The sequence below is a fragment of the Manis pentadactyla genome, chromosome 9 (assembly GCF_030020395.1).
Source record: "Manis pentadactyla isolate mManPen7 chromosome 9, mManPen7.hap1, whole genome shotgun sequence".
NCBI lineage: Eukaryota > Metazoa > Chordata > Mammalia > Pholidota > Manidae > Manis > Manis pentadactyla.
Genome location: NC_080027.1, coordinates 99,197,723 through 99,223,276, shown reverse-complemented (window position 1 = coordinate 99,223,276; position 25,554 = coordinate 99,197,723). Strand labels below are relative to the sequence as shown.

General features: G+C 51.5%; 1 protein-coding gene across 2 annotated transcripts in view; it reads right to left on the bottom strand.

The window, feature by feature from the left end:
- The window catches only part of ITPKB (inositol-trisphosphate 3-kinase B), a 92,153-nt gene that overhangs the window by 14,120 nt on the left and 52,479 nt on the right, over positions 1 to 25,554 (bottom strand). The window contains exon 3 of one of the 2 annotated variants that reach the window (XM_057507868.1): positions 17,782 to 20,193. The exons of the other annotated variant lie outside the window; for it this stretch is intronic. Coding sequence (XP_057363851.1) covers positions 19,912 to 20,193 — 282 coding nt within the window. The 3' untranslated portion in view covers positions 17,782 to 19,911. Of the gene's footprint in view, positions 1 to 17,781; positions 20,194 to 25,554 lie in introns of those variants that run through there. 2 annotated transcript variants of the gene reach the window in all.

Here is a 25,554-nt window from a genome sequence, read left to right as displayed (position 1 = left end):
CTGCAAGTAGTTTGAACAGAGACTTAAAAGGGAGTTCCCCAGGGACAGCAGCCCCACCCCAGGCTTCAGTGCACAGAGGGCTGAGCAAGCCTGCAGGTCTCTCCTCTCACCAAACTTCTCCTTCTCAGATGTTTCTTAAGTGAAACCCTGTGTGTCTCCTGGGCAGAAAAGAGAACTAACATTTATTAAGCACCTTCTTACTTTATGTTCACAACAAGCGTGCGGGGCAGGCATTGTTATTTCCATCTGGAGAGCCCAAGGTTCAGAGGAGTGAGGGATAAAGCAGGCATTTAAACCCTTACCTATGTGACTGTTTTTTAAAAATCTTTTTTCCCTTCAGCAATAAACATTTCTCTAGAAATAAAATATCCCTAAGTTAACTTTAATAAGAACAGGCTATGGAGATGAAGGTCAAGTGTCTCCTAATACATAAGCCACTGAGGCGGGTGATGAGAACCTGGACTGAGAAGCATGTTGAATTCCTGAGTAAGTAGATCTCTGACCAGCAAAACCATACAATAAAAACCACAAAGCTTTACTTCGGCAGAAGCGAGGAATTCTGCAGAAGAGGGAGATGGCAAGGGTCCTGTCCTGATGGGGAACCCTGAGGATACGCCCTTCATTCCCGCAGCTGCCCTGAGGACGCTGGACAGGCTCTGGCTGAGGCTGCTGGGGTTCAAGGTTAAATCGAGGTTAAATTAGCCTCCTATTTTTTTCTCTCTTTCATGAGATTCAGCTGCTTCTGTCACCGTGTTTTCAAGTTAAAATCTGTTTAAGGAGAGGAATTCTTCCCTCCTGAACCTGGCCATTTTTATCCCCACCTCAGAATCCCCCACCCTGCCACCAAGACGTCGTCTATTCTTAAGGGAGGGCAGTGCTCTGCCAGGCCATGTGAAGAGAGGGCCGGGCTTTTACTGACGAGGATGTTTTTCTAGATCCTTCTGATGGAAGCCACTAAAGAAGGCTAAAGAAGGCCAAGGCATTTCTTATCTAAGCACCCGGAAAGCTGCATAAACAATCAGGACAGACACTGGGGGAAACAATGGGAGACCTAATTATGGGAGATGTGCTACGGGCCGCCCTGCTCCTGAGGAGGACATTAAGGTCCATACAGAGGAAGGGGCACAGCAGGTCACCACCTGCTGGTCACATCCCTGCAACAGGGCTCAGAGAGGGCGAAGGTCTGACAGGCTCCAGGGGATGGAGGCAGCGGAGGTCCTCAGTCCAGGGCTGACCCATCCCACCCCACTTCCCCATCAGGGGGCACCTGAACCCACACTGCCTTTCAGGCCTCTATAGGGGCCTCAGCTTCCTCATTGTCTAGTGAGGGATGGACACCTAGTCCACCAGCCTCCTTGGACCCACGGACCCTCTAGGACCCCAGAAAATGACCTCCAGCATCCCAACAGCAATAGCCCATCTGAGGAAGACCAGACAGGGCCACTGTCACCTGGCTGCAACATGTCATTTCACATGGAATTTGCAGACACAGTGGCCAGGAGGGGGCTGTGCAAAGGCTGGTGGGATGGAGCTGCCCCCAGCAGGGGCCATGTAGGGCAGACACAAGGGACAGGAGGGAAGACTCTGCTGGCAAGGGGGCTGGAGAACAGAGCCAGGACTGGGATTGGGAGCAGCTGGGCCGGACCTGCTAGGAACAGAAGTGGGAGGCTATAGAGGAGGGTGAGCAGGTGAGGCAGGCTCTGGATGAGGGGTGGAGAAGCTGGAATTGGGGGAGGTTAGCAGGGAGCAGGTCGACCGGGGCCTCAGTCCTGGCTCCATTTCCTCTTCACAGACTGACATTGAACAAGTCCCTGGCCCTCCTTGCAATAACAGATTCCCCTGGTCCTGGGGGGAAAGCCATTAGAAGATCATGGGTGTTTATGGAAGAATCTGGGCTCTGTGTGCAAGGAGCAGTGTCCTTGTAACCGGGAGCCCTCAGCCAGGGAGCCCAGGGGGCACTGAGCAGAGGTATTGCCACAGTTACTAAGGAATATAGGCCAGGAAGCCTCAGGCTGGGTCAGGACCACCCTGTCGGGGTGCAGTTCTCTGGAGGCCCACAGGGACACCCCAGGTGGGGGCTGCCTCCCTGTGAAGCAGGAGGAGCAGAGCTGGGTGAGAACAGTGGGCTCTGGTCTAGCAGGGGCACTGGTGTCTCTGGCCCCCAGGCCCCTCTTAGGCCAAAGACTGGGGTCCAGAAAGGAGAGGGGTGCCCCAGGGTGGGGGTCCTCTGACAGTTCATGAATCTAAGAGCCTCCCCACGTTGTTGAGCTCTGCGTAAACAGGGAATTCTGTTCAGTTCCCCTCTCCCACACTGCCTCCGTGAAGAAGCATCTCTTCAACATGACAGGGGCCCCACATGGCCAAGGCCATGCACGTCCTCCATCCCAAGGCTGCCCTGCTGAATCGCAGGCAGTAGAATATTCCACTTGTGTGGGTTTGCATACCCAGGGACTCCTTGACTCTGCTGGCAGCAGCACACAGGGGGTTTCCTGTGGTTTTAAATAGCAGCGCCCAGGCAATACTAATGTCACTCCAGTTCCTACACAGAAAAATCATGTCCAAGTCCAGGTCCAGGCCTGGGAAAGGAGGCAGCAGGGCGACTCTCTCCCCAGTTCCAGAAGCAGACCTGAAACGCGGCTGGGAAGAGACTGCAGACAGACAGCTCCCTTCCCCACCGGGAGACCACTGCATGCACTCAGGGGCCAGATCTGCTCTAGAAAGAAGCTGCCTTCCAGGCTGGACTAACAGTCTCCCTCTAAGCGACTCACTGGAGGAAGCCACGGCCCTGGGAAAGGGACTCCAGTCCTCTTTCCCCAGGTAAGATGGCTAACGAGGCAGGAAAGGAGGCTCGACAACCTGGAAGGACTCCATGGGGAGGCATTTATCCCTCATAGCCCTGGCCCTCTACCTCCTCCCTGGGGCCTCTCTCTGAAATTAGACCCCAGTCCCTGGTTCTCCAACCTTTCAAGCCGAGCTTTGTGAATACAAAAGTGGCCCTCAAAGCCCTTGAACATGGGCAAAGGGCACCTGGTCCCCTATGCTGGGGCGGTGCTGGGCACCTACTGGTTTCACCAGCTCCCTTCCTTCATCACCTCCCAATCATCTGGGGCATCTTGACACCCTCTGCTGGCCCTTCCTGAATGTCCCCAAAGCACCTACGCCTAACAGGTCCCTGCTGGGCTGTGGGGTCCTTGTACATAAAGCTGAGGAGTTAGATAGCTGGCTTGGGCAGTTCTGCTCCAATGCTTTACTTACTCGCACAGATCTGGGGACCAGGCCGTCCATGCATAAGTCGGACTTCTCTTAAGCCCGCTGAGCATCAAGGTACAGAGGGAATGGCTCTCAGGAACTCAGTGCAAGCAGGCATGCCTTCTGTCATCTCACTGGAAGCTGGATGGGCTTACTTCCCTAGATGTGCAATGCACGCCTGCCTGCCAGCACTGGGCCTGTGCACGCATTCATGACACCCACCATTTGCAAGGCAGGTGTTGGCCGGGCACTTTAGGGCCTCGTTCCTAGTCTTCACAACACCATGATGACAGAAGTGTTTCCTCTTTAAGATGAAGAATCCAAGACTCAGCAACTTCGGTTGCTTCCCCAAAGTCATTCCACGCCCGCCCCTGCTAATGGGGGCCGGCTCACACTGGGAACCTCCAGCCAGTTCACCATCTGCCTGCCTATTGACCAGCAAGGGCCCATCGGGAGTGCTCCTTCCAGCCCTGAGGTGCGGGATGAGAAGGCTGGGCAGGCAGGACAATAAGGATATTTTTCCTAGGTGGTCCCCTGAGCAGCCAGGGCGCTGGGCTGGCAGACTGCTCTGCTCAGGCTGCTCATTTAGCTGAGGAGTCCAGAGCCTTGGGAGCTGCACAGCTGGCCACCAAAACTCCAGATATGTCCCATCGGGGACTGGGCAGGTGCCACTTCCAGGTTAACTACCGGGTAACACAAGGCCCTCCCATGAGTCAGATAGGGCCAGCTAATCACTGCTAGACTGGCTGAAATCGTGCAGTTGGGATGTTTCTGAGAGCACTTCAGGGGAAAGGAAAGCACCACAAAGCCGATCAGCTGCCCAGCAGGTAAGGGATCCCCCAAAGTAGGCTGGAGACATATTAAGCCCGCTGAAGACCAGGTGCCATATAAGGGTTATGGGCCTGGATGAGAGCCAGCTACACAGATCCCTAGATGACTGCTCCTGGGTCAGACAGGCACGACTTTGGGCTTTGCTCTGTCTTCTATGACCTCTGCTGATGCCTGTTATGGCCCTGACCTCGAGGTGGGTCTCCTGCTGTCCTCTGGCTGCACAGGGAAAGGGAGGATGCAGTTCATGGTCCTTTAGGACTCAGAGTGGCCTGGAGATGTCTGATGTTCAGAAGCTGCTCTGGGCAGTTCCCTGTCTTGAACCTGACTGACAGGTACTAAAATATTCACAGAATGTGGACAGAGATCTGCAGTGGGAGCAAAGAAACCGACAACAACCCAACCCAACCCTCTTCATGCTGGAGGCGACAAAAGGCCCAGGGAAAGGGCAGACACTGGCCGGCCAGCCCGTCCCAGCGGCTCAGAGCCCACCCGCCCACATAGCAGGCACCCGCACCTGTGGGTGCTCAGGGCCTAACACACTCTTCTCTCCTGTGCCTTCTCTCTTTGCCCAAAGATTTCTGGTGTCCCCACACATGCGAACCTCTTGCCTAGGAGCAGGCAACTGCACAGGGTGAGCCTGCACCTCAAGTGGACCTCAGAGCTCACGGGTTTCCATGGTAGAGGCTCTTCACCCCACCCCACTCCCTGGACTCAGAGGTGCTGGAGCCCTTGAGGCCCCAGGCAGAAACCACCCACTGGCTGGCAGAGCCCAGGCTGAGTGCAGTGAGGGGGCCTGGGCAGCGGCTCTGATTCCTCATGTCTATCGACACCAGATTCCAAGCCTCCAGTGACACTACTGGCTCCTGCATACATGCCTCCCTCCGGCTGGCTCTCCCACCAATCTCCCCACTCACGCTGCAGGGGAAACACTGCCTTACACAAATCAAAGGGCTTACTAGGTTAAGCTCAAAATATGGCCTCTGTCTTCCATAAAATAGGCAAAAAGGACAGGTGGGGAGGGAAAATGAGGGGGGAGGAGGGCAGCAGGGGGTGCTGCAGGGCACCCCACAGAACAGTCCAGCTGCCGTCAGCATCAGCTACATGGCATGTTGGCCCATGCAAAATGGAAAAGCAGAACTTTTGTCCAAAACTCAAGTAAGAACATCAAGATGGAGACACAGAGCACGGATAAGCATGGGGCCCCTTTGAGCATGGACAAGTCCCCCTCTGGGACTGCAATGCCCCCATGCCCAGGAAGCTGGCCCTGTTTCCTGGGGTGGCAAATAGCCCCACTGTTTGGTGGTAGCAGGTGACCCTGAGCCTGCAGGGCCTCTGGGTCCTGACCTGCTTGCTCCTGCCAATGACTGCAGGCTGCTCTATTGCCCCTCAATGCTGGGGGTCCCTGAGGCTCTTCTTGGGGGCTCACAGCAGCCCCCCACAGAGGCCTGGCAGCAGGGACAAGGATGGCCACCAGGCCTCAGCCTCTCCTCATTCACCTTGCACGTGTCCCTCAGGGTCCCATCTTGCCCTCTCCTTCCCCTGGCCTCCTTATCCATGGAGAGGTGAGTGGGCCCCACACTGGAGTGCAAGCCAAGGGTCAGCTGCCCACATTATCTGCTCCACGGCTCCATCTGAGGCCGCTTCCTGACTCTCTCTGGCCACCACTTGCCCCCCAACCCAGTGTTGTGTTTCTCCACATAGTTTGGTGGGGGCGAGGGAAGGTTAGAGATACCTCTTTGCCAGGAGGGCTGCCCCACATACACTGAGGATCACTGGGCCTTAGTGCCCACCGCCAGCACACGGACATGTTTGCAATCACTGAACATGTGTTGCCTCAGGCCTATAGGATTCTGCCAACAACTTCTGGGTCCACACACCTGTCCCCACCCACCCTCGGACCCCAGTGTCAGCTGCTGTCCTCAGGGAATTTGCACAGGACGGCCACTGAGGCACAGCACCTGGCTAACCCCCACACAGCTCAGATACCCCCTTCCAAGGATACCCCTCTTGTCTATAGCTGCCCCTCCCAGGTGTTCCCAAAGTGCTCTGGGCACACTGATCCCAGCTCTTATCTGGGTGCATGTAAGCCTTCCAGAGACAGGCCCCCACACCTGGCCCCACCAGGCACACAGCAAGCCCTGCCAGGGTCCCTGAGATGCCGCCATGGTCAGCTAGGCCTGCAGGCTGAGCCGAGCCCCACACAGTTCATGAGGAGGGAGTCTAACTCCAACAGGCATGTGAAGGGCTGTGTCTGTTCATCCAAAACCTGGTGAGAGCCCCTGAAGCAAGCCGGTTTCCAGGCAGGTATGGGCTCTGCTCTGTTTCTTATCAGGGTCCCTGATGCTGAGCCACGGCAATGCCTGGACTGTCTCAGGGAAGCAGGCCTCCCTGAGGACAGCTACTCACAACCTCACATTTACCCCAGATAGCCAGCCCTTCTCCAGCCTCCCTCCCACTAGCTTTGCCTGGCCTGCTGTGAGTTAAAGCTGAAGCGATGCTCCTCCCCCTCCATCTGGTTTTTGTCTCAAATGCTCTGGCTCTGAGCTGGAATGGCAGGCCACAGTATGGATTGTCCCAGAGGCAGCACGTGGAAAGGAACCCAGTCCGGTCCTGGAGAATGATCCCTTCTCCACGGCCTCCTAGCTGACGCGGTGAGCAAGCTTGGAGGCCCTCCCACCTCAATGTTCTCGCCTATAAACCGGGCACCATAACATTGCACCTGCCCGGCTGCCCTGTGGGTTTACAGTAGGAACTGCCTTGGTAGTAGTGCCCACACACAGGTGGCTCTCTCTGCTGCCACAGGACAGGTGAGACTTAGGGGTTCACCTTGCTTTTACTTCTGCATCTGTTTTTTTTTTAATCAAAGTAGTTTTCTCCTCCAAGGCACAGTAGACTGGTAAGAACCCAGCAGGGCACTTCCAGAGGGTCAAATCCTTGCCAGGTGGCAAGAAGATGAGCTAACAGTGTGATTAACTGCTTAAAAGCTTCCGTTTGGATGCTCATGGCAGCTGGGAACCCCGAGGGTGGCTCCTGAAAACTCCGTGTTTGGTGACTCAGGGACAGTCAGAGCTGGTCAGAGCCCAGGCCTCTCAACACCAGTTTCTGGGTCAGAAGGTCATTAAAATTGCCAAAAGAGTCTCCTAAATAACCCCATTTCATACTGGAACTCTGTTAGGTACCACCAGAGGACAGTATCTGGGGGGAAACAATGAGACTGCTGAACCAGTTGCATTTTATAACGTCCATACTAACATACTGCCAGGCATGTCTATACTAATATCTCATGGGATCCCCACTCAAACACAGATAGAGTTATCTCCGTTTTGCAGATGAGGAAACATGTTCAGAGAGGTTAAGCAACTTGCCCAAGGCAACACGGCTTGCTGTTCTGCTCCATTTAATCCCAAGGACTTTATTTTGTTTCAGCCACATCATAACTGGGCCCCCATCCCCTGCCCCCATCCCAGGGCTATCTGCCTTTCCCCAGTTAACAACAGCCTCAGAGAAACGGCAAGTGCTTTGTCAGGAGTGTCCTTTCAGACGGGGGAGGTTTGGATAAGGGCCTGCCCTGTCTTCCCTGTGAGTCTGTTCCCAAAACAGCCTCCCCAACATGCAGTCGGGGAAGGTGCTCTGTGTCGGTGCCTTTGTGTGGCCCCTGTAAAAGCCTGAGCAGAAGTCGTTGCGTAGTCCATGTTTGAGAAAGTGCCTTTTTCTTACCCCTCCCTCTCCTTCCAGTCTTTCTATAACAGTGGGGATGTCCCTAGTGGTCCTTCTTCCCTTTGCTGGGGAAAGCCTGTGCTTCTCCCAGGCCGGCGGCCAGTGTTGTTCATTGTGTTCCCCTAGCAGGGCCTCCTGTGCCGGCAGTGGGTGCAAGCCCAGGCAGGTAGGGCCTGGTTCAACAGCCCCTTCAGGAGCCCTGCCTAGAAACTAAAGGTGAGACGTGCCCCCGCTAAAGGTGAGCTGTGAGCTGTGAGCTTGCAGACGACGAGGAGAGGCCTTTCCAAACCAAGACACCAAGGACCTGGCAGGGCAGAAAGCTCCAGATAAATACAAGAGCTTGGGTTTTAAGACTAACCGTCTTTTCCTTTAACAAACTAGACAATTCCCCTAAAAACCAACTGCAAAACTACTTTTCAGAAAAGACCCACATAATGTTTTCTTTAAACCCACAAGCTGGGTGGCTCAGACCACCTTTCAAGGAGCTCATGGTGGGGGGCACCATCTTTCCCTCCCCTGTCCTTTTGAGACACCCCTAGTCGGGAGCAGGTGACATCCCTTTCTCTGAATGGATGGCTCATCTGGGGCAGCAGAACAAGGCTGGGGCCCCACTGACCCGAAGACCTGAGGGTCAGGGATGGCTCTGTCCTCTCTGCTCTAAACTGGACCAAGAGGGTGGCTGTGCTCCAGGTTTGGAGGGTAGTGCCTGCTCAGGACCTGTAGCTCCTGTTTAACAGGGAAGCTCCTGGTGCAAATGTCCAGCTGCACTGGCCCCTCTGAGGGCTGCCACATTCTGACCAGAGCCAAAGAACCCTGAGTGGTTGTCCTCTTCTGATGAGCTGCCTTCTTCCTTCTTCTTCTACTTGCTCCTTGCAACTAGAGGCCCAGTTTCTAGGCCAAGGGCAGCAGCCAGACTGGCACACAGGGCTCCTCCATTGTGGTTACTCTCCTCCATCCCCACTCTCCAGAATCCCTGCCAGAGGCAGCTGCCCCAGGCCCAGCTGCCAAGGGCTCTCTGACCTCCCACAGGAGGGTGCGAGGTCCCACCAGGGACACGGCTGCCCCAGATGCCTTTCCGCCCTCACTCTGTGCACCCACGCTCTGGCGCCTCTACCATCTGGCAGGGCTGGCCCACGTCTTCTTGCCCTGCACCTGCCCCACCCCCACGTCTCTGCACCGGCAGGTGCTCTGCCTGCAATGTTCTCCTTCCTCCCGCCCCTTGATCCACCTCCTACCACCCCTCCAGCTGATCTTGCTGCAGTCCATGAGTGGGCCTTACCTTCTCCATAAGGCTTCTCCACTGTGCCCACACCACTCCTGTAACTCTGCCTGTAGTGGGTCTGAGCTTCCTGATGCTTGTGCATTTCAGGGGTTACTTTGGACCAGCAGAGGATACACATCTGGAGAACCAGGATGTGTCCTGGTGCAGTCAGGTGCCCCCAGCAGTGCACAGAGGGAGGACAATCCGCCATCTGACTGACAGAAATGTGACAGGCCCAGCACATGGAAAGGCTCTAGTCCTGCCACTTCCCGACTCTGAGAGGACAGCATACGGCCAGATCAGCTGCATTTCCTGATGTTCACCTACTCAAGCCTGGACTTTTCCAGAGACATCACCAGGGAGCACAGGGGCCCCTGGCAGGAACTGGCTGTTGCATCTGCTGGGGGTTCTCTCTGTGCCCCCACGGCTTCAGGACCATTGGCAGCCTGGTGGTCCAGGCCCAGGAATCTTTCCATATGTACACCTGAGGGTGTAGAGGACCCTGGCTCAGTCTACCTGGCAAAGACAGCTTGTTCACTAACGACTGCTCCCGATCTACACGCCATCCCTCTTCCAAACTTCATAGGAGCTGGCATCAAAAGGGTCCACCATCTTGCCAAATCAGCCTTTTTTTTGTTTTCTTAAGAATGGGGAGGTACCCTTCCCCCAAGATGGAAATGCTCCTAACACCCGCTACTGGCAGGGCCCAACGAATGCTCCATCTCTGTTCTAGAAGTTCACTACCTTAGCTCCTCCGTCCCCTCTCAGGGGTCCCATCCCCTTCAGCACTGAAAATAATGGTGGCCTGGAGGAGAAAGGCCCAGAGGAAGCAGCAGAAAGCAGAGGAAATGCTTTGGTGCACGTGGCAGCCTAGCATACCTCTCCCACCAGGAGCCTGCTGGGGGCTCCAAGCTGCTGGGACCAGAGGTTGGGGGTGGGGTTCCAACAATAGGAGGAAACAGGGAGTGGTCCGCGGGGAAGAGCCCTGGGGGTGGGGGCGGCAGTCTTGGGCAGCTGACTTCCTAGGGCGCAAGGCTCGCAGGACAGAAAGGCTCGGCCTTTCTCTGGGAAAGGGCATCCGGGCCCAGGCGGCGGGGCCGCCCCTGCAGCACACACCAGGACCTTCTCTCCCTTCGCCTTCTCCACCCCTCCCCAGAGAATTTATTTTCACTTTGACAAAATGCGAAAAACAAAGCCAAGTCACAGAGGGTGGAAATTTACTGAAAGTCTACACTGCTCAGTGGACAGTGGGTACTGAGGGTCTGGGACCACTGAGTACCCAGTGCCAGTTCGTCAGAGGGGCCCACCGCGCCCCAGCCCCAGCATACCTCCTCTAGCCTCCCTGGCCTGGGGGTCTAGGGGCGTTCAGTACCCCTTCTTAGCTCTGGGAGAGGTAAGGGTAAGGCCAGGCAGGCAGAGGATCAGAGCTGATAGCAAGGGGGCTGCCTAGTATTTTGATAAGTAGCTGATTCATACAGAGCTGAGACACAGGGCTGAAGACTTGGTGAGCATCACGTGTATGTGAGGTGAGTATCTTGACCTGCCACATAGGTACTCTACTATCCCATTGTACAGCTGGGGACACTGAGGCTGAGAGGGATTAAACTACCTGCCCAGGGTTCTACAGATGGTAGGTGGCATACCTAGGATTTGAGCCAAGTCAGTTTGGCTCCAGAGTCCAAGCTCTTCATTGCTCTGCTAGGCTGCCTTGTTTCTTGTCATTTTTAACATGCAACTTCATAGCCAGATAGACCCAGGTTCAGATCCTATTATTCCTGGCTGTTGCTATCAGGCACATTACCAAACTTCTCCGAGCTTCTGTGTCCTTCATATATGTAAAATGGGAATACCACCTGTTCCTCAGGGCTGTTTTCAGATAAGATTCCCAATGTGCAGCACCTGCTACCTACGCAGAAGACTGCATGCCTCTTGTGCGTCCTGTCTGGTCCAGCAGCCCCCGGGGAAGAGTCTGCATGGGGACAAGTAACACACGGGAGCGGCTGTGCAGGCTCAGCAGATGCACGCAGGTCTGAGCCCTCCTGCTCTATCCCCAGCCCTGGCCTTTGAGTCACGTCTCCCTGAGAAGTGCAGAGTGTGATGTCCGCAGGCAGGAAGTGGGTCTCGGCTGCAGCCCTGTTCCTTGCCTTGAAATGAGCACTGGCACCCCTTGGGCCTTCCCTTAAGCAGAGTGTTTCCAGAAGTCCAGAATGCCCAGAAGCCACATTAAGCCAGGTGTGACAGACAGCAGGGGAGGAGGCAGCCTGGCACAGGAGCCCCGCCCAGTGCCACCAGAGGCTCTTCTGTGGCCTGCAGACCCCTGCTTGCACCCCAATCTCCCCCTAGGGACCTATAACCCTGCTTGTCCACTGGGAGCTCCATGAGCCTCGGGGCCCAGGCAGCTCAGCCAGGGGCCTAGTGTGGAAACACTTCTTTATCCCATGCCGGAAGATGACATTTAAAAGCCAGGACTCTGAAAGGAAGTTTTCTGCAAAATGTTAGAGAATCTAAAATGTCATCTTGTGTCCCTGAGGCTCTTAAAAGCACAGCCCTGCTGAAGGAAGCAGTTCATCCTGTGCTGGCTCTATGTCACTGTCATTTCCTGGGAGGTTGGTTCCCTGAGATGGAAAATCTTGGTGCTATAGATCTGAAAGCCCAAGTATACCCCTGAACATAGTAGGAGCGACCACATAACCTCCACCTCCAGCCTGCTCAAAGTTTACTTCTCTAGGCCAAGGACATTAACGGACTAAAATACTGCCTTTTAAGTTGCTTTCAAGAAGCCAGAAAGCACTTATAAGAGATCTGGTAAGGGGTGACTCTGGACTAACTCCAAAGCCAGATTTTTGGGAACTCCCACATAAGGAATTTCTAACAAGGACACTTTTCAGGAAGGGCTTGCATACCACATGAGAACTCACAAGCAGTATCAAACAGTCAGCTATATTTAGAAAGTATTTCCAAGCAAGATCTGTTGGTGCAATTCATATTCTGACAGATCGCACTGATTTGCCTGTGGTTAAATGGCACTCAGCAGATGGGAATGCAGACTTGCAGAGAGAATCAAAGGCCCACTTCTGCAGCTCTGCCCACCAGAGGCTGATGCGCAGCTCTGACTTCTGCTACGAGTCACCAGCCTCGCTCTCCTGCCCAGAGCTGTTCAGGACAGAGGCCTGTCTCAGTTAAGCAGTCATGCATCTGTTCACGTGTAGACCGCTGGAGGCACAGGAAACAGGTTGCCAAAAAGACACATCAGTGAACCCCCAAGTATGAGCAAGACTCATCAGCTCTCAGGACGTGGCTGTCCCCCGGGTCATCCTGACGTCTGTGTTGGTGTGTGTCATTTTCATAAAGATTGACTCATCGCCTTCCCAGTGCATCTCTTGTCAACTGGGCCCCCAAGCGCTTACTTAGCACTTTCCCATGTAGCATGAGGCTCCCAGGCCCCAGAGAGGCAGGCAGCAGCTCAGCTCCCATTCCCGGAGAAGCAAATGAGAGCCCAGGGGCTCACCCAGGTTGTGTCTCAACCTGAGGGTCCTGCCTCAACTCCTACCCCTGTTGCCTGCAGCAGAGGTCTCCTAGCCATGGGAAGCAGGGACACTCCTGGGGCCGTTTCCTTCACTTTTTGCTTTATGCCACAATGAACTCATATTTATTTTATACTGACATATTTTGGGATATTCACAGATAGGATGGGCTTTCACACAAGTGCAGTAGGGATCCCGTATGTTAGATAAGGGCCAAAGAGAGGTTCCACCCCAGCTTCTCCTGTCTCCTCCTCCGGATTTGCGGAGAAGCTAACCGATGAACAGCATCAGCACTGGGTGTGAGAGCCAGGTTCCTGTCTAAGGCACACAACCCCCTACCTCCCGGTATGACCCACACAAAAGGCTCTTCTTGCCTGCACAGCTTATAGAATGTTTCTGGTTCTCTTAGACTCGTTTCCTGTTCTTCCTATTGAGTTAGGGGAATGAAACACTGAGAGTGGTTATCTGAAAAATGTATTCCGGAATGGCAGAGGCTGAGGAATGAGCTTAATGACCTCGGAAAGCCAGTGACCCTGAACCACAGGAACTGGACACACTTAGAGGCCTGAGCTGCTCAAGGCAGCCAAGGGTTTAAGTCTTGCCAAGCTCCTGGCCTCTGGGCACAGGGAAAAGGCAAGAGCCCAGTGCAGGCCTTTGCCAATCTATGAAGACAGCAACATCCTTTGCGACATCCACTTGCTGCCTGCTGGGCAATACAGATACCAGGAGGGGGTCAGAGTGGCTGCCAAGCTGGCTGGGGGTCTGGACAGGGCGTGGGAGCTGCCTCTTGGGTGAGCAAAGAGCCACAGGGCTGTCCCAGAGAGAGGAGAACTCGAGTCTCACGTAGACCACCATGCTCCCAAAGGCTCAGCCCCTCTGAGGTCTCTGGGGACGGCCTGCATTTAGGAGCTGTAACATCACTTCTAGGGAACAGAACCAGCTGGCTGACTTATTCCCCTTAACTTTCAATGCTATTATTAGGGCACATCTGTCTCTGAGTGAAGTCACCAGGAAAAACCCAACCGAAGAACATATTTTTAAGCAGTTGTCATTTCAGTTTTTGGAAAAGGAAGCGAGGCAATAAACCACCCCAAAACCCCAGAATTCAGGGTGACCCTGGAGGAAGAGGGAAAGTCTCTGCCTTGGAAATGAAGGTGGCCCTTGATGCAGTGCGTTTGCCAGCTGCCCAACCACTCTCTCCGCCCCTCCCCACACCCATCCTCTCCAGACCCTGAGCCCTGAATCAGACCCAGAGGAGGCAAGTCATGATAACTGACCAGAAGCTGTGGCTCAGGGGTTCCAGCCAATGGCCAGCAATTCTTTGGCTACAATTTGTTCTACATTAGTTGCCAACATTTAAAAATCAGGACATTTCACACACAAAAACCTAGATCTCCAAGTTTCTTTGAACTACTTGGTCCACACTCCCACGTGGTGTCCACCTGTGGGCTGGAGTGGAACCACACATCTCAGGGTGGGCCTGCCTTTCCCGTCGCCAGATCTGTGGGTCCAGAGTCACCCGCGCAGCCCCAACAGCACTGGAGCCAAGCCCTGAACTTAGAGACAGAGTGCAGGGAGCGCCAAAGACACCCAGGGAGCCTGGTCTTCAGTAGTCCACTCACATCCCTGTGGACATGGACAAGTCACCTGCCCACATCTCCAGGGCGGTAGGGGAGTTCCCTGGAGCACAGGAGGAGCGCTCTGAATACCTGACCACACCACGTGCAAAGTAAGACATGGCCCCTCAGGAGAGAAGGACGAAAGAAAAAGCTCAAAGAAACTGGCTTCTCTAGATTAGCAGCCAGGGAGGGGAGCAGGGGGTTGGAAGCTCTTCCCGTCTGCTCACTGGAGAGGTGAGCATCTCTTGGTTGTGGGGCAACAGGTGGACTTAGACTGGCCTCTGCCTCCCATCGGTCAGAGAGGAATTTGGCACTGGGGATGCCAAGCATTTGGGAATGCCAGCCATGGCCCGGGCTGGGGAGAAGCCACTCAGGATGGCAACTGCAGTGGGCCAGGAGCAAGCCTGATGCATCTTGGCCATGAAACTCAACATTCAAAATGTTAGGGACACCTGAGGACACTGAGCCTCATGGCCACATGGTGTGAGTGCTGGCCACACCTTTTCACCTGTGCTGCAAAAAAACTGACCTGATGGCCAGGACACTGCCTGCTGCTTCTTGCTTCTGAGCCTCGTGTGCCGCCCTCTGGCCGGACACTCCTATGCCAACCTGCCCAGAGAACCATCTTCAGTCCAAACTGTCTCAGTCATCTCTCCTCCCTGCACTTTGCCCAGACCCCATTTCCCCTTGCCCAGTGCATGAAAAATGAAAATGCTAATTGCTTCCTACTCTGCAGGACTGTGCCTCCTGGCCCTCACATTCATTCTTTCACTGCTGCCCTAGGGCACATTCAAATGATCTGGTTGTACCACAAAGTGTCCCCCGACTAGATAGCGTTCCTTAAGAGAAGCAAAGGCCTAATTCACTGCTAAGTCCCTAGGCCCTAGTGCACTACTTTCCCAGTGCCAGGAATCAATAAATTCCTGTTAAACGAAATGTCTGTAAGCCCCCCACGACTCAGAGCCTGGCTGGGGAGGCAGAGGAGAAGACTCTCCCACAATCACCAGGCCTAACTGTGGAGTCTGGCTTTCCGCTGGGGGTCCTGAAGCAGGAAGGGAAGCCTCACACGCTCAGAAGCCAGGACCAAGCAGCAGTAGCTGCCCAGGCCCTGTGTGAGGTCCCATACCTAGGCCAGCCCCTCAGGATGCAGGCAGACAGGGAGATTCTGGAGCCAGGACCAGGCAGGCAACCTGGGGCTGGCTCCCTGGCCTCCTTCCTGGTATCAGTGCTGGCTCTGGTGGCACACAGCACACTCCGGGTTGGCTTTCTCCGGCAGACTTGGTGTAGGGCTGGCAGGGGATTTGGGCACATGAAGAAGGCAGGGTCCCCTAAGGCACCTTTGTGAAAATCTGAACATCAGAGCTAGAAGCAGCTGGAGTTCAGACTCTGCTGTCCAGGCCCACCACCAGAGAGAATGCCCAGCTGTGCAGGGGTTTGCCCGGATCACAGCTGGGCAGAGACTCACCGTCTCTTCACACCCAGGCCATGCCTGCTCCACAAGTATGTCACCTCCCTTCGTCAGCCCTACCCTCCAGAAGGGCCATCCTTATTGAGAGCAAACCAGTCCTGCTGGGCTCTCTCCATGTGCCAGACCCCCAGGCCCTTTTGTGACTGACCCGGCAGCCAGTCTTCTCTCCTGCCTGTGAAATCCGAAATCTGGTGGCCCTCGCTGCCTGTTCCCTGCTCCTTCTGAACTTTCCCACCTAGGATAACTCGTACCTATTCACTCCAACGACTCAACGACTCAATACCTACACATGTACTGGGTTCAGGCCCAAGTCCTGGGAGCCCATGGTCCATGAAGGGCAGGCAGGCAAGGGCCTAAATAACTGTAGCAGAGAGTAGGGAATGTCTGTGACTTGACAGAGGCAGATACAGGGCTACAGGAAGCCAGTTTCTTTGAGAGTTGGGAAAGTAGAAAAAGTGGCAATTAAGCTAAATCATGAAGGATGAGGAAGACAGTAGGTTGTGTGTGCAGTTTGAAAGCGGGATAGGGTCTCAGTCTGGGAGAAAAACACGAGCAAAAGCAGGGGAACAGTAAAAGCATATCCAGAACTGTGGGCCAGCCTGAGGAAGGAGCCCCGGGCCTCAGAGGCAGGTGGTTAGAAGGTCAACGACAGGGCATTTAAACCAGTAATGGAACTGATGAGCTTTTTATTCTCACAGAGCTGGCAATTCCGGCTGAACATATTCCGACCGCCATTTGTCTAATTCCTCCAAGCCTTGTATCCAACTCCAAACAATCACTGTATTACCATTTAGTGTTAATAAATACGTGAGCTCTAAATTCAGACTTATTAGTTAACCTTTAATAAACAATGTAGTCTACACAGAAGTCAATTCAGAGAACTCCCAGTTATAAAGTCACTCCCAACACACATGGAGACTCAGCTACACACATTTCAAGAGCCAGTTCACAGGACTCAGAACCGTTTTAGCCCAATTCACTGCAGGGTGTGTGTCCCCAAATTCTGTGGTGCCATGTGTTCCTGAGCTTCAAGAGCAGACCCAAAAGAAACAACGGGAGCAGACTAAGAAGACGAAACAGAGAACCTGCCAACTTCCATCCTGTCGTTCCATGAGATTGCTTGGAGTTTTTATTTATGTTAACATCTTTCAAAAGCAGAGACATTTAATCAGCCCCTAAGAAATACAGGTAAGGACAGTAGTACAATTTCTGGATTTACTGTGAAATGGGAAATTTGTGAATTTCTACCAAACTTATCTTTAAGATTTTTTTTCTATTTGTCTCTCTGTTGCATCAACGGAAAAAAATGTTTCAAGATCAAAATTAATAAAAGGGCTCTGCAGCCAACTGTAAGGGAAGACAGACTGATAAATCTGGCTCTATCTACTGGACATGAATATGCAAAAGAGAACGGTTTTATGAAGTCTGACAAATTTATACAAGAGTCAAAAATGGCAACGGCACATTATTATTGTTCATTACAGCTACAGACCAATATGTAAGTGTAATTTCCCCCCTTTTCTAAAACATCCTGTAATGTAACAAGTATTAAATCCATTATTACATCCCCACACACTTTTCTTTTCTGGCATGATCAAATATACAAATGCAAAAATAGAAAAGTTTCACTGGAATTTTTTTTGGCCACTTTCATTATTTACTTCTTGATTATTACTGAAAATAATTTTGTCATACAGAAGAGAGGTATGTTAAAAAAAAAATCACCACATCAAGTGCCTAAATATGCTAGGCCACTGGTTCAGTTTCCTGAAGAGCTTTTAAGAGAACAGAAGGTTCTGGAAATGAGAATGAGCTGAGCTCACCAAGGTCTTGTCTGCCAGGCTAATGAATTTGGACTAGAGTCTCTAGGTAAATGAGCAGAAATAACAGAGGAAATTATCAAGAGCTTTCTTTGACTATACAAAATGTAAGACTTGCAAGTGTCAAACACTAAGAAACTCCCAAACCAAAGGAAAAGTCAAGTACACTAGAGAAAATATTCCATGAAATATATTATTGCGGAAAGGTTAATATATTTTGTACATGTAGAACTCAAATGGGTAAAAAAAACTCTTAAGATGCCGATAAACAGCAACATTCACATAAATCAATGCACACATAATGAAAATAGCAATATACTATTTCCCTTTTAAATTAGCAAGAAAACAAAAAAATAAATACAAGTGCTCAAGAGAAGGACACAGCTGAATGCAAGCCAGTGCCAGTTCTCTGCTGGAGACATTAAATGCCCATGACACCAGGAGAAAGCAGCCCAGGAATATGGTTCAAGGGCCATAAGAATGCCTGAATCTTCCATCAGTTATTTCACCTCTGCAGATCTACTTACGGAAACATTCTGAATTATGGAAAAAGTTACAAGCACAAAGATGTTAATTATACCATTGTTTATTTAACAATAGCATTGAAAATAACTCAACATCCAACAATAGAAGAATGATTAAATAAATTAGGGGGACATGCTTGGGATTGACCATAGACTTAGAAAAAAACATGGAAAATTTTGTATAATATTAAGGAGTGGAAGCCCGATAGGCTATAAAAACTATATGCTTTAAAAGGCTGTGAAGAAATATACCAACTTATAATAAGAGTTAGTTGTATAGCTGACCCTTGAACAATGCAGGAGTTAGGGGCACCAACTCCCACAGAGTCAAAAATCAAAATAACTTCTGAACTTCCCAAAACCTGACCACTAATAGCCTACTGTTGACCAGAAGCCTTACAAGTAAGACAAACAGTTGATTAGCACATACTGTTTATGTTCTATGTGTTACATGCTTTATTCTTATAATAAAGCCAGTTAGACAAAAGAATATAATTTTTCAAATGGTTGCAAACTCCAAAAAATTTTCCACTACATTTATTGAAAAAGTCAGTGTCTAGTGCACCTGTGCAATTCAAACGTGTGCTGTTCAAGGGCCAGCTGTATTGGCATGCATTTCTACATATGAAGTGTATACTGACTTCAATAAAACTCCTTTGACCCTTTGCTCTGATTTCTTAGCTATTGTATTCTATTGTACTGCATATACATCTTAAGCATCCTCAAATCTCTTTTGAATTAAGATGGAATATAAATCAGGCAATTCATTAATAATGATGTTTAATTATGATGGTAAGGTTGGCATGATCACATCCTTTTTCTCTTATTTTCAAAATGTCTGTAATATGGTTAGTTTGCTTTTACAATGTAAAAAAATCACCAAAAAAGATCACCAAAATGACAGGTAATGTGAGTAAACTGCTGCTGGACCTCGGCCAGCACTCAGTGCTTCCCCTTGCATTTGGCTGGGGACACAGCCCCCTCCAGAATGTCCCCCCCATCTGAGGCAGAAACAGAGCTTCTTCCTTCCCCTCCGTGTAGGCTCGGTGAGGTCAGGACTGAGCTGTTCCCTGAATTGAGGCTACTCGGTAGCAAACAGCTAGAATCCTACGGTGAGTGGCCTTCCCAATGTTCAAAAAGCACAGCAGGAAGAGATGTGGCCAACAGAAGTGTATGTGAAATGCTTCCACATAGACCAAATCAAAAGCCTGAGCCCTCGGGGGCAGGGAGCGCGAGATCCATTTTTGTACTGCGCAGACGTGTCGCCCAGCAGAGCTCCATGAGGGCCACTGCCAACGGGCTAATGCAGCCCTCACTGCTGGACACATGCTGAGGAGGCACCGACCAGGGCCACCACCCTAGGTGGGGGGCATGTAGCTGTGAACACAGTCCCTGCCCTTGAAGGGAAGGAGGCAGATGAGAAGCAAGTAAGTATATAGTGCATTGGATGGCAGCAAGGGTTTTGAAGAAAAATAAAGATGGAGGAAAGGGAGTGGCCAGGCCCGGGAGAGGGATGTGCCGCTCAGCCAGGCTGCTGGGGAAGGCCCTTCTGCAGGAAGGGAGGGGCTGAGCTGCACACTGGCCCTGGTGGACGGAATGCCCAAGTGCAGAGACCCCCGATGGGCATGCTGGGCAGGTTCAAAGGCCAGCAGGAGCAACAGAGTGGCTGAAATGGAGTGAGCTGACTGGAGCGTGGAAGGAAATGGGGTTGCTCATGTAGTTGCCTGTTGGCCGTATTTAGGACTTGGGATTTTATGTGAGTGAGATGGAAGGTGCTGGGGGGTTCCGAACGAGGGGGGCCATAATTGGGCTCTTGCTGTAAAAGGATCACTCAGTCTGTGTGTGTAGCAAGGACTGGGGAATAGAAAGCAGGGGAGAAAAGACGAGAAGAAGAAGTATCAGTTTTGAGGCCACTGTAATCGTCCAGGTAAGAGAGGAAGATGGATAAAAGCATCTCTGCTTGGGCCAGTCTGATGGTGAGAGGTCTCGGCCGCTCTGCATTTCCACTCTGACCAGACCACTGTTGGCAGGAGGTGCCATCCAAAGGCCACAGCAAGTGGGAAGGCATCTCGTGCAGAGATAAAGGGCCTCAATTCAGGGGTGCTGAAGGGCGGTTCCAGATTGGTGGGGTGGGGTGGCCATCTCACTCTCTTCAGACTGCAGCTCTTGAGAGCTTGAATCTGGGCAGACAACAGGAAGGAGGTCGTGGGCCCAGCACTGCCCTTGGCTTCTGTACCCCAATCCCAGTGAAGAAATCACCTGCCACCCTCAGAGTACTGGCCCTTCGAACCAGAATACTGTTTCTGACAAGTGAAGAATATGCTTTAAACTGTACCGTGTATATGACAAGAATGTTTTTACAGACATTCCCATTTCAAGGGGGGATGCTTTGCAGAAGCTGTGGGAACACAGGTTCTGTGTTGCTTAGAAGTGGAGATGATTTAAGGAAGGCCTACAGAAGGCCTTGGCTGGGCTAAAGACAATCACAGCAGCCAGGGATCATACCAGCAACCAGTTCAGCTGACTCCCTACTTGCAGCCAGAGTCTCAGCTCTTACCTATAGAGGGATCCTCCCACCTTCTCTAGATGCATGGGAACCTTTGATAAGTCTTGTGGGGCCTACAGATACAGAGTATAGATATAGATCCATCACACATACAGTTTGACATATAATACATGTTACATACACTAGATCTATGTTATATATTTTTATTTCCTGGTCTTTTCAGCTTGATTCTCTATGTGCACAAAGTTGGGAACATGACAAGCCTGTTGCAATTGAAGTTTATCTGGACTGTGTCTTGCACATCTGCCAGAGTTGCAGGAAGCTCCTGCTTATTCTGCTGTGAGATTTCTGCCAGATAGGCTCAAAGGCCTGCTCCTTTACTGTTCTACTTAATGCATAAAGCACAAACGCACAGAGTGGCTTTACTCTCCCCCTCCCTTCTTTTTCTGGTGCACTCTTAGCATGACTGGAGTGGAGCTGGGAAGTTTTACAGCCTGTATAAGCCTCAATGCCTCCATTTCCCACACTATCTCAGTTCCCATCCTACAAAGTCAGGGGTGATGGACTCTAAATCACAATAATTTTGTGGTGATGAAATTCTAAGAAAAGTTCAGGTGGATTCAGAAGTTTTTCAAAACCAGCAATTACAAATATTGAAAAAGTGCTGAAGTATTTTTAAAATATCTAAAATGAACAGCCTCTCTAAATTTTTCACTCACCCTTTATTGACCCTTTCCTTATATCCCAGAACCCTTCCAATTTCTTTAGAATCCCATTTGCTTCTGTTTGCAGAGGGTCTAACCACCAAGCTCCGCTCCACTGCTCCTCGCCATTCCACTCCCAGAACAACTCCTGCAGCATCTTTCCCTTATCATTCCTCATGCCCCCCGAGTCTGCAGCCGCACTGCACATCCCCAAGACTCTGGTGGGTCCGGTGTGCCCCCTCGAGAATTAATTACTCTGTGTTCCTACTAAGATGACTCCAGCCCCACTTCCCTCCCAGGTGAAGCAGAAGACAGGCACCTTGGTGAGGGCTGCGTCTGACCCGTGTGGGTTTTCTGTTCCCCAGGCCACTGCAGGGTACTCTGAAAACTGCACCTGCAGGGAAGGCAGCCCAGCTTCTGAACCCTGAGTGTGAGTGTGTGTATAAAGACAAGAGGGAAAGAGGGACCTAGTGAGCCTCAGGAGGGAATACTCTGCTGTACGCGGTGTTTACCCTGTTCTGTTGGGTGCTGAGGAGGAAGTGGTTACTCTAACCCCAAGGGGAAATGCTCGCCTGAAACAGGAAAATGGAACTCTTACTACTTTCCACTAGCAGCATGCAAGAAGCCACCATGCTTGGAAACGCCTGCACATGCACCCCCTGAGAGCTGAGTCCCAACACCACAAACCCTCCAGCACAGATCAGAACCCAGATACAGGCCCCCTTTTTCCAGACACATCTCGGCACTGCAAAATTCTCATGCTCATTTCCCTTAGCCCTAAGCAACCCGAAGGACCAGGAGCCCCTGGGGTGGAGGAAGAAAGAAAGGAAGGCTGGAAGGCCCCCTGGAAGGAATACCCAGACGGTAAGGACCAAAGCCCAGGCTCTGGCCACAGCCCTGCCGCTGAGTAGCAGTGGGACTTTGGGCGAGTTACTCAACCTGCCTGCTTCTTGGCTTCTACTTCCTCCATAGAAAAGGGATAGTATTAACCGCACTGCTCACATCCTTGGCTGCTGTGAGATGCATATGGAGTAAGGCGTGAAGATGAGGAAGGTTCTCTGGAAACACTAATGTGCCCTGCAGAAGCAGGTCGTTACCAGCAACAGGATCAGTCTTTTTAAACTTTCCTTGAGCACTGACCTCTGGCTCCTCAAACCCACCCATCAGCTATATTTCCACTAGAGGACTTCCCCAACTCACCCTTCTGAGTCTTATTTACAGTTCTGCCCACAGTTCTGCAGAATTTCAGTAGGTCCTCCTATAGACAGAGTCTGGTCAAAGGAGGATTAGCCAGACCAAATAGCCAGGGCAGAAGCAAATGAAGTTACCTGAACCTGGGCCCCTGCCCCCTTCCCTACAACCCAAAGACAAAGACTTCACCTTCCATGCTTATTTGCTTGCTTGGAGGGTCAGAGTGGCCCCAGTTCTGAGTCATATTTTCCATTTACTAAACTGAACATCTGGCTGCTGCCTGATGCTTTTCTGCGTATACTTTTTTAACTCACAATTACACGCCAGACAATTGTGATATTTAAAGCAATACAGACAGAATAACCAGGGACCCCCACCCCCACCCCACCCCACGGAGCTCATGCCGCAATGGCAGAGTGCAGAAAGAGGCTGGTGCTGGCTCCCTGAGAGTCAGCCATCGTGGTTTCAATCTTATATGTAAATTCTAACACAGAAAGGCCACAGCCAGCAAGTCCATGTGCACTCTTAAAGCACTGGTGAATTAATTTAATCTGAGATTTTCTAGGGCCCTTGGGTCCCAGGAGCCATCTACTGTTTCATCTCAGCAGGAGACAGGGCCCTTAAGGAAAGATTGAGTTCCAGGGCCTTCTCTGCCCCCATGTGACCTCGAGCAGGCCACTCAACCTTCCCAAACCTTGGCTTTCCCATCTGAGAAACAGGGATTAGAACAAGACAGGCCCTGCCTCCTCCCAAGGTTACTGTGACAGCCAAGTGAGAAAATAGACGGGAAAGTGCTTTGCAAACCACAGAACATGTCCACGTGTGAGGTTTACTTGGCAACAGTGCCTGGAGGACAACCCCTGAATCTGTGTTGTATTTTAATCTGTTCATGGACATGTATCTCCTATTTTGATTGAAAAAGAATTGAAGGTATTCTTAAGCAATTTCTATATATAATCAAGTCACAGAGACAATCCACTGAACTGGGTAGCAGGCATTGGGGTTGCTATTAAATAAGAAAATACATCTTTCACTCTTGTTTCTGCTTTACAGCTTCGGAAAGGACTCGTGTGTGTTGTGTTCCCTTTGGGGAAGAACCACACTTATCATCCCCTCTTCTCCATCCCCACTTCTCCAGAGCACCTTGGCAGCTCCTCCCCCAACCCTCAAACCCTTCTTCCTTTGCCCCAAGGCTGGTTTGGAAGCCTAGAGCTATTTGAAACTATGTTTTCCTAAAATCTGGAGGCCAAAGGCATCCCCATCATCCTTTCAGGAGGGTGTTGCCCTCAGGGAGGGAGAGCAGGAGTTTCCAGGACACACAAAGGCTCATTCTGCTCACAAAGGATATTTACCAAGTCAGCCGCACAAATTTGCCAGAAAGGGCAGAGCTGGGCCAGCCTTCTGATTCACGGCCTGGCTGATTTGCCATTCTCTATTATTAGTACCCCAGGCAAGATGCCACCAGGCCGGGAGAGACCTCTGTGTCAAGGTGGAGGAGGCAGGAAGAGGTGTGTGCAGAAGAGAAGTAGGAGGAGCTGTTTGAGGTTTCCCCCCAGAGAGGGAGGGGGCAGAGGGGTGGTTAGAGCAGGCTCTCCCTCTAGGTTCTCTCACCTCATCTGAACTTTGGACAGGCCTGGCCCCAGGACCAGAAACCCTGGAACTCAGACCCACCCACCCTGGCTGTGGCTGGAAGTGGTGGAGGTGTGCTCCCCCTGCGCCTCCTGGGCTGGCTCAGGGTCATGGAAGCCTGCTTGCTGACTCCCCGGCCTTGAGCTGTGCAGGCGCTGCAGGATGCAAGAGCCCAGGGTAACCAAGACAGCGGAAAGGTGGAGGACCCCTCCTTCCATGGCGACAGAGCCCTGCCTGCTGCCTGACACATGTATGTCCCCTCCAAGGGACACTACCACATAAGAAGCACCTTCACATACACCAGCCTCCATCCTTCACCAAGTGGGTGTCCTCCTCAAGCTACAGACAAGAAAACAATCTTGGAGAGGCCAAGTTGCTTGGGTAAGGATGTGGCAGTTCAGGGGAGACGGTTAGCTTCGCCTTTGTACATTTCATAACATATTGTTCCACTTGTACACGTATTTCACTTGTATTATTTCACTTGCTATACTCAAGCTTGTACAGGTTATCAAAGAAGATGAAACAAAGGAATTATTTTTTAAAGACACATTTCCAGTCAGTTGTGGAGTCTATATTTAAACAAATTCGTTCAGTTCCAGACTGTGCTCCCTGGTCACACCTCCACACTTGTTCAAACCCAAACTGGGACATGGAAGCTGACAAAGATTATGTTCCTGACATTATTCACATGAAGATGTTTACAAAAGAACTGATAACTAAATGGCAACTCATTATAAAATGTGACAAAAATGGCCTGTGGAAAGTAACATAAAATGATACAAGATGGAAACTAGCTGCCATGAAGACTCAGGACAGAGCACAGAACCAGTGTCACAAGACCTCAGATTTTCACTCAAGAGGGGAGGAAATAAAATTGCTGTGCATTGGGTGACAGACCTCTTCTAGGATGCTGCCACAGAGGGAAAGGGCTGAACCCCTGTAGGAAACCACCCAGTTTAGTGAGTGGTAAGAAGCATGGTCTCTGGAACCAGGCAAAGTGTGTGTTGTGGCTCTGCCCTCTACTAGCTGTGACTTCAGGCAAGCTTGTCTGTGCCCCATCTGTTCTCTCATCTGTAAAGTGAGCCTGGGTCACTTTGAGATAGCACTCAACACCATCTGGGTGTTCATTCTCATTATTTTTAGTTTCAGGAGGAGAGAAAAGTGGGGATTATCTACTCCAAAAGAAGCCTGGCTGGGCTAAGGCTCTGGGCAGGTTTTTGCATGGTCTTGACAACTACCTTCAAACATACTTATCCTAGGCTGCTCTCACAAAGGTTTCCTGTGTGATGAGTGAGGCCTCCCAGAAAGTGACAGTGGGGGTGTCAATTAATACTCCAAGCAAGAGAAACAGGCAGGCACAGAGGGCATCCCTCTAGCTAGCAAGGGGCATCCCCAGGGGGCAGATCCTAGTGGAGGTGCCACTGATGGAGGAAGAATAGTGGCTGAACAGAGGACAGGTCCACAGGAGAAGTACACAGTGGGAATGTCCGGGCCAACTTCTACAGGGACAG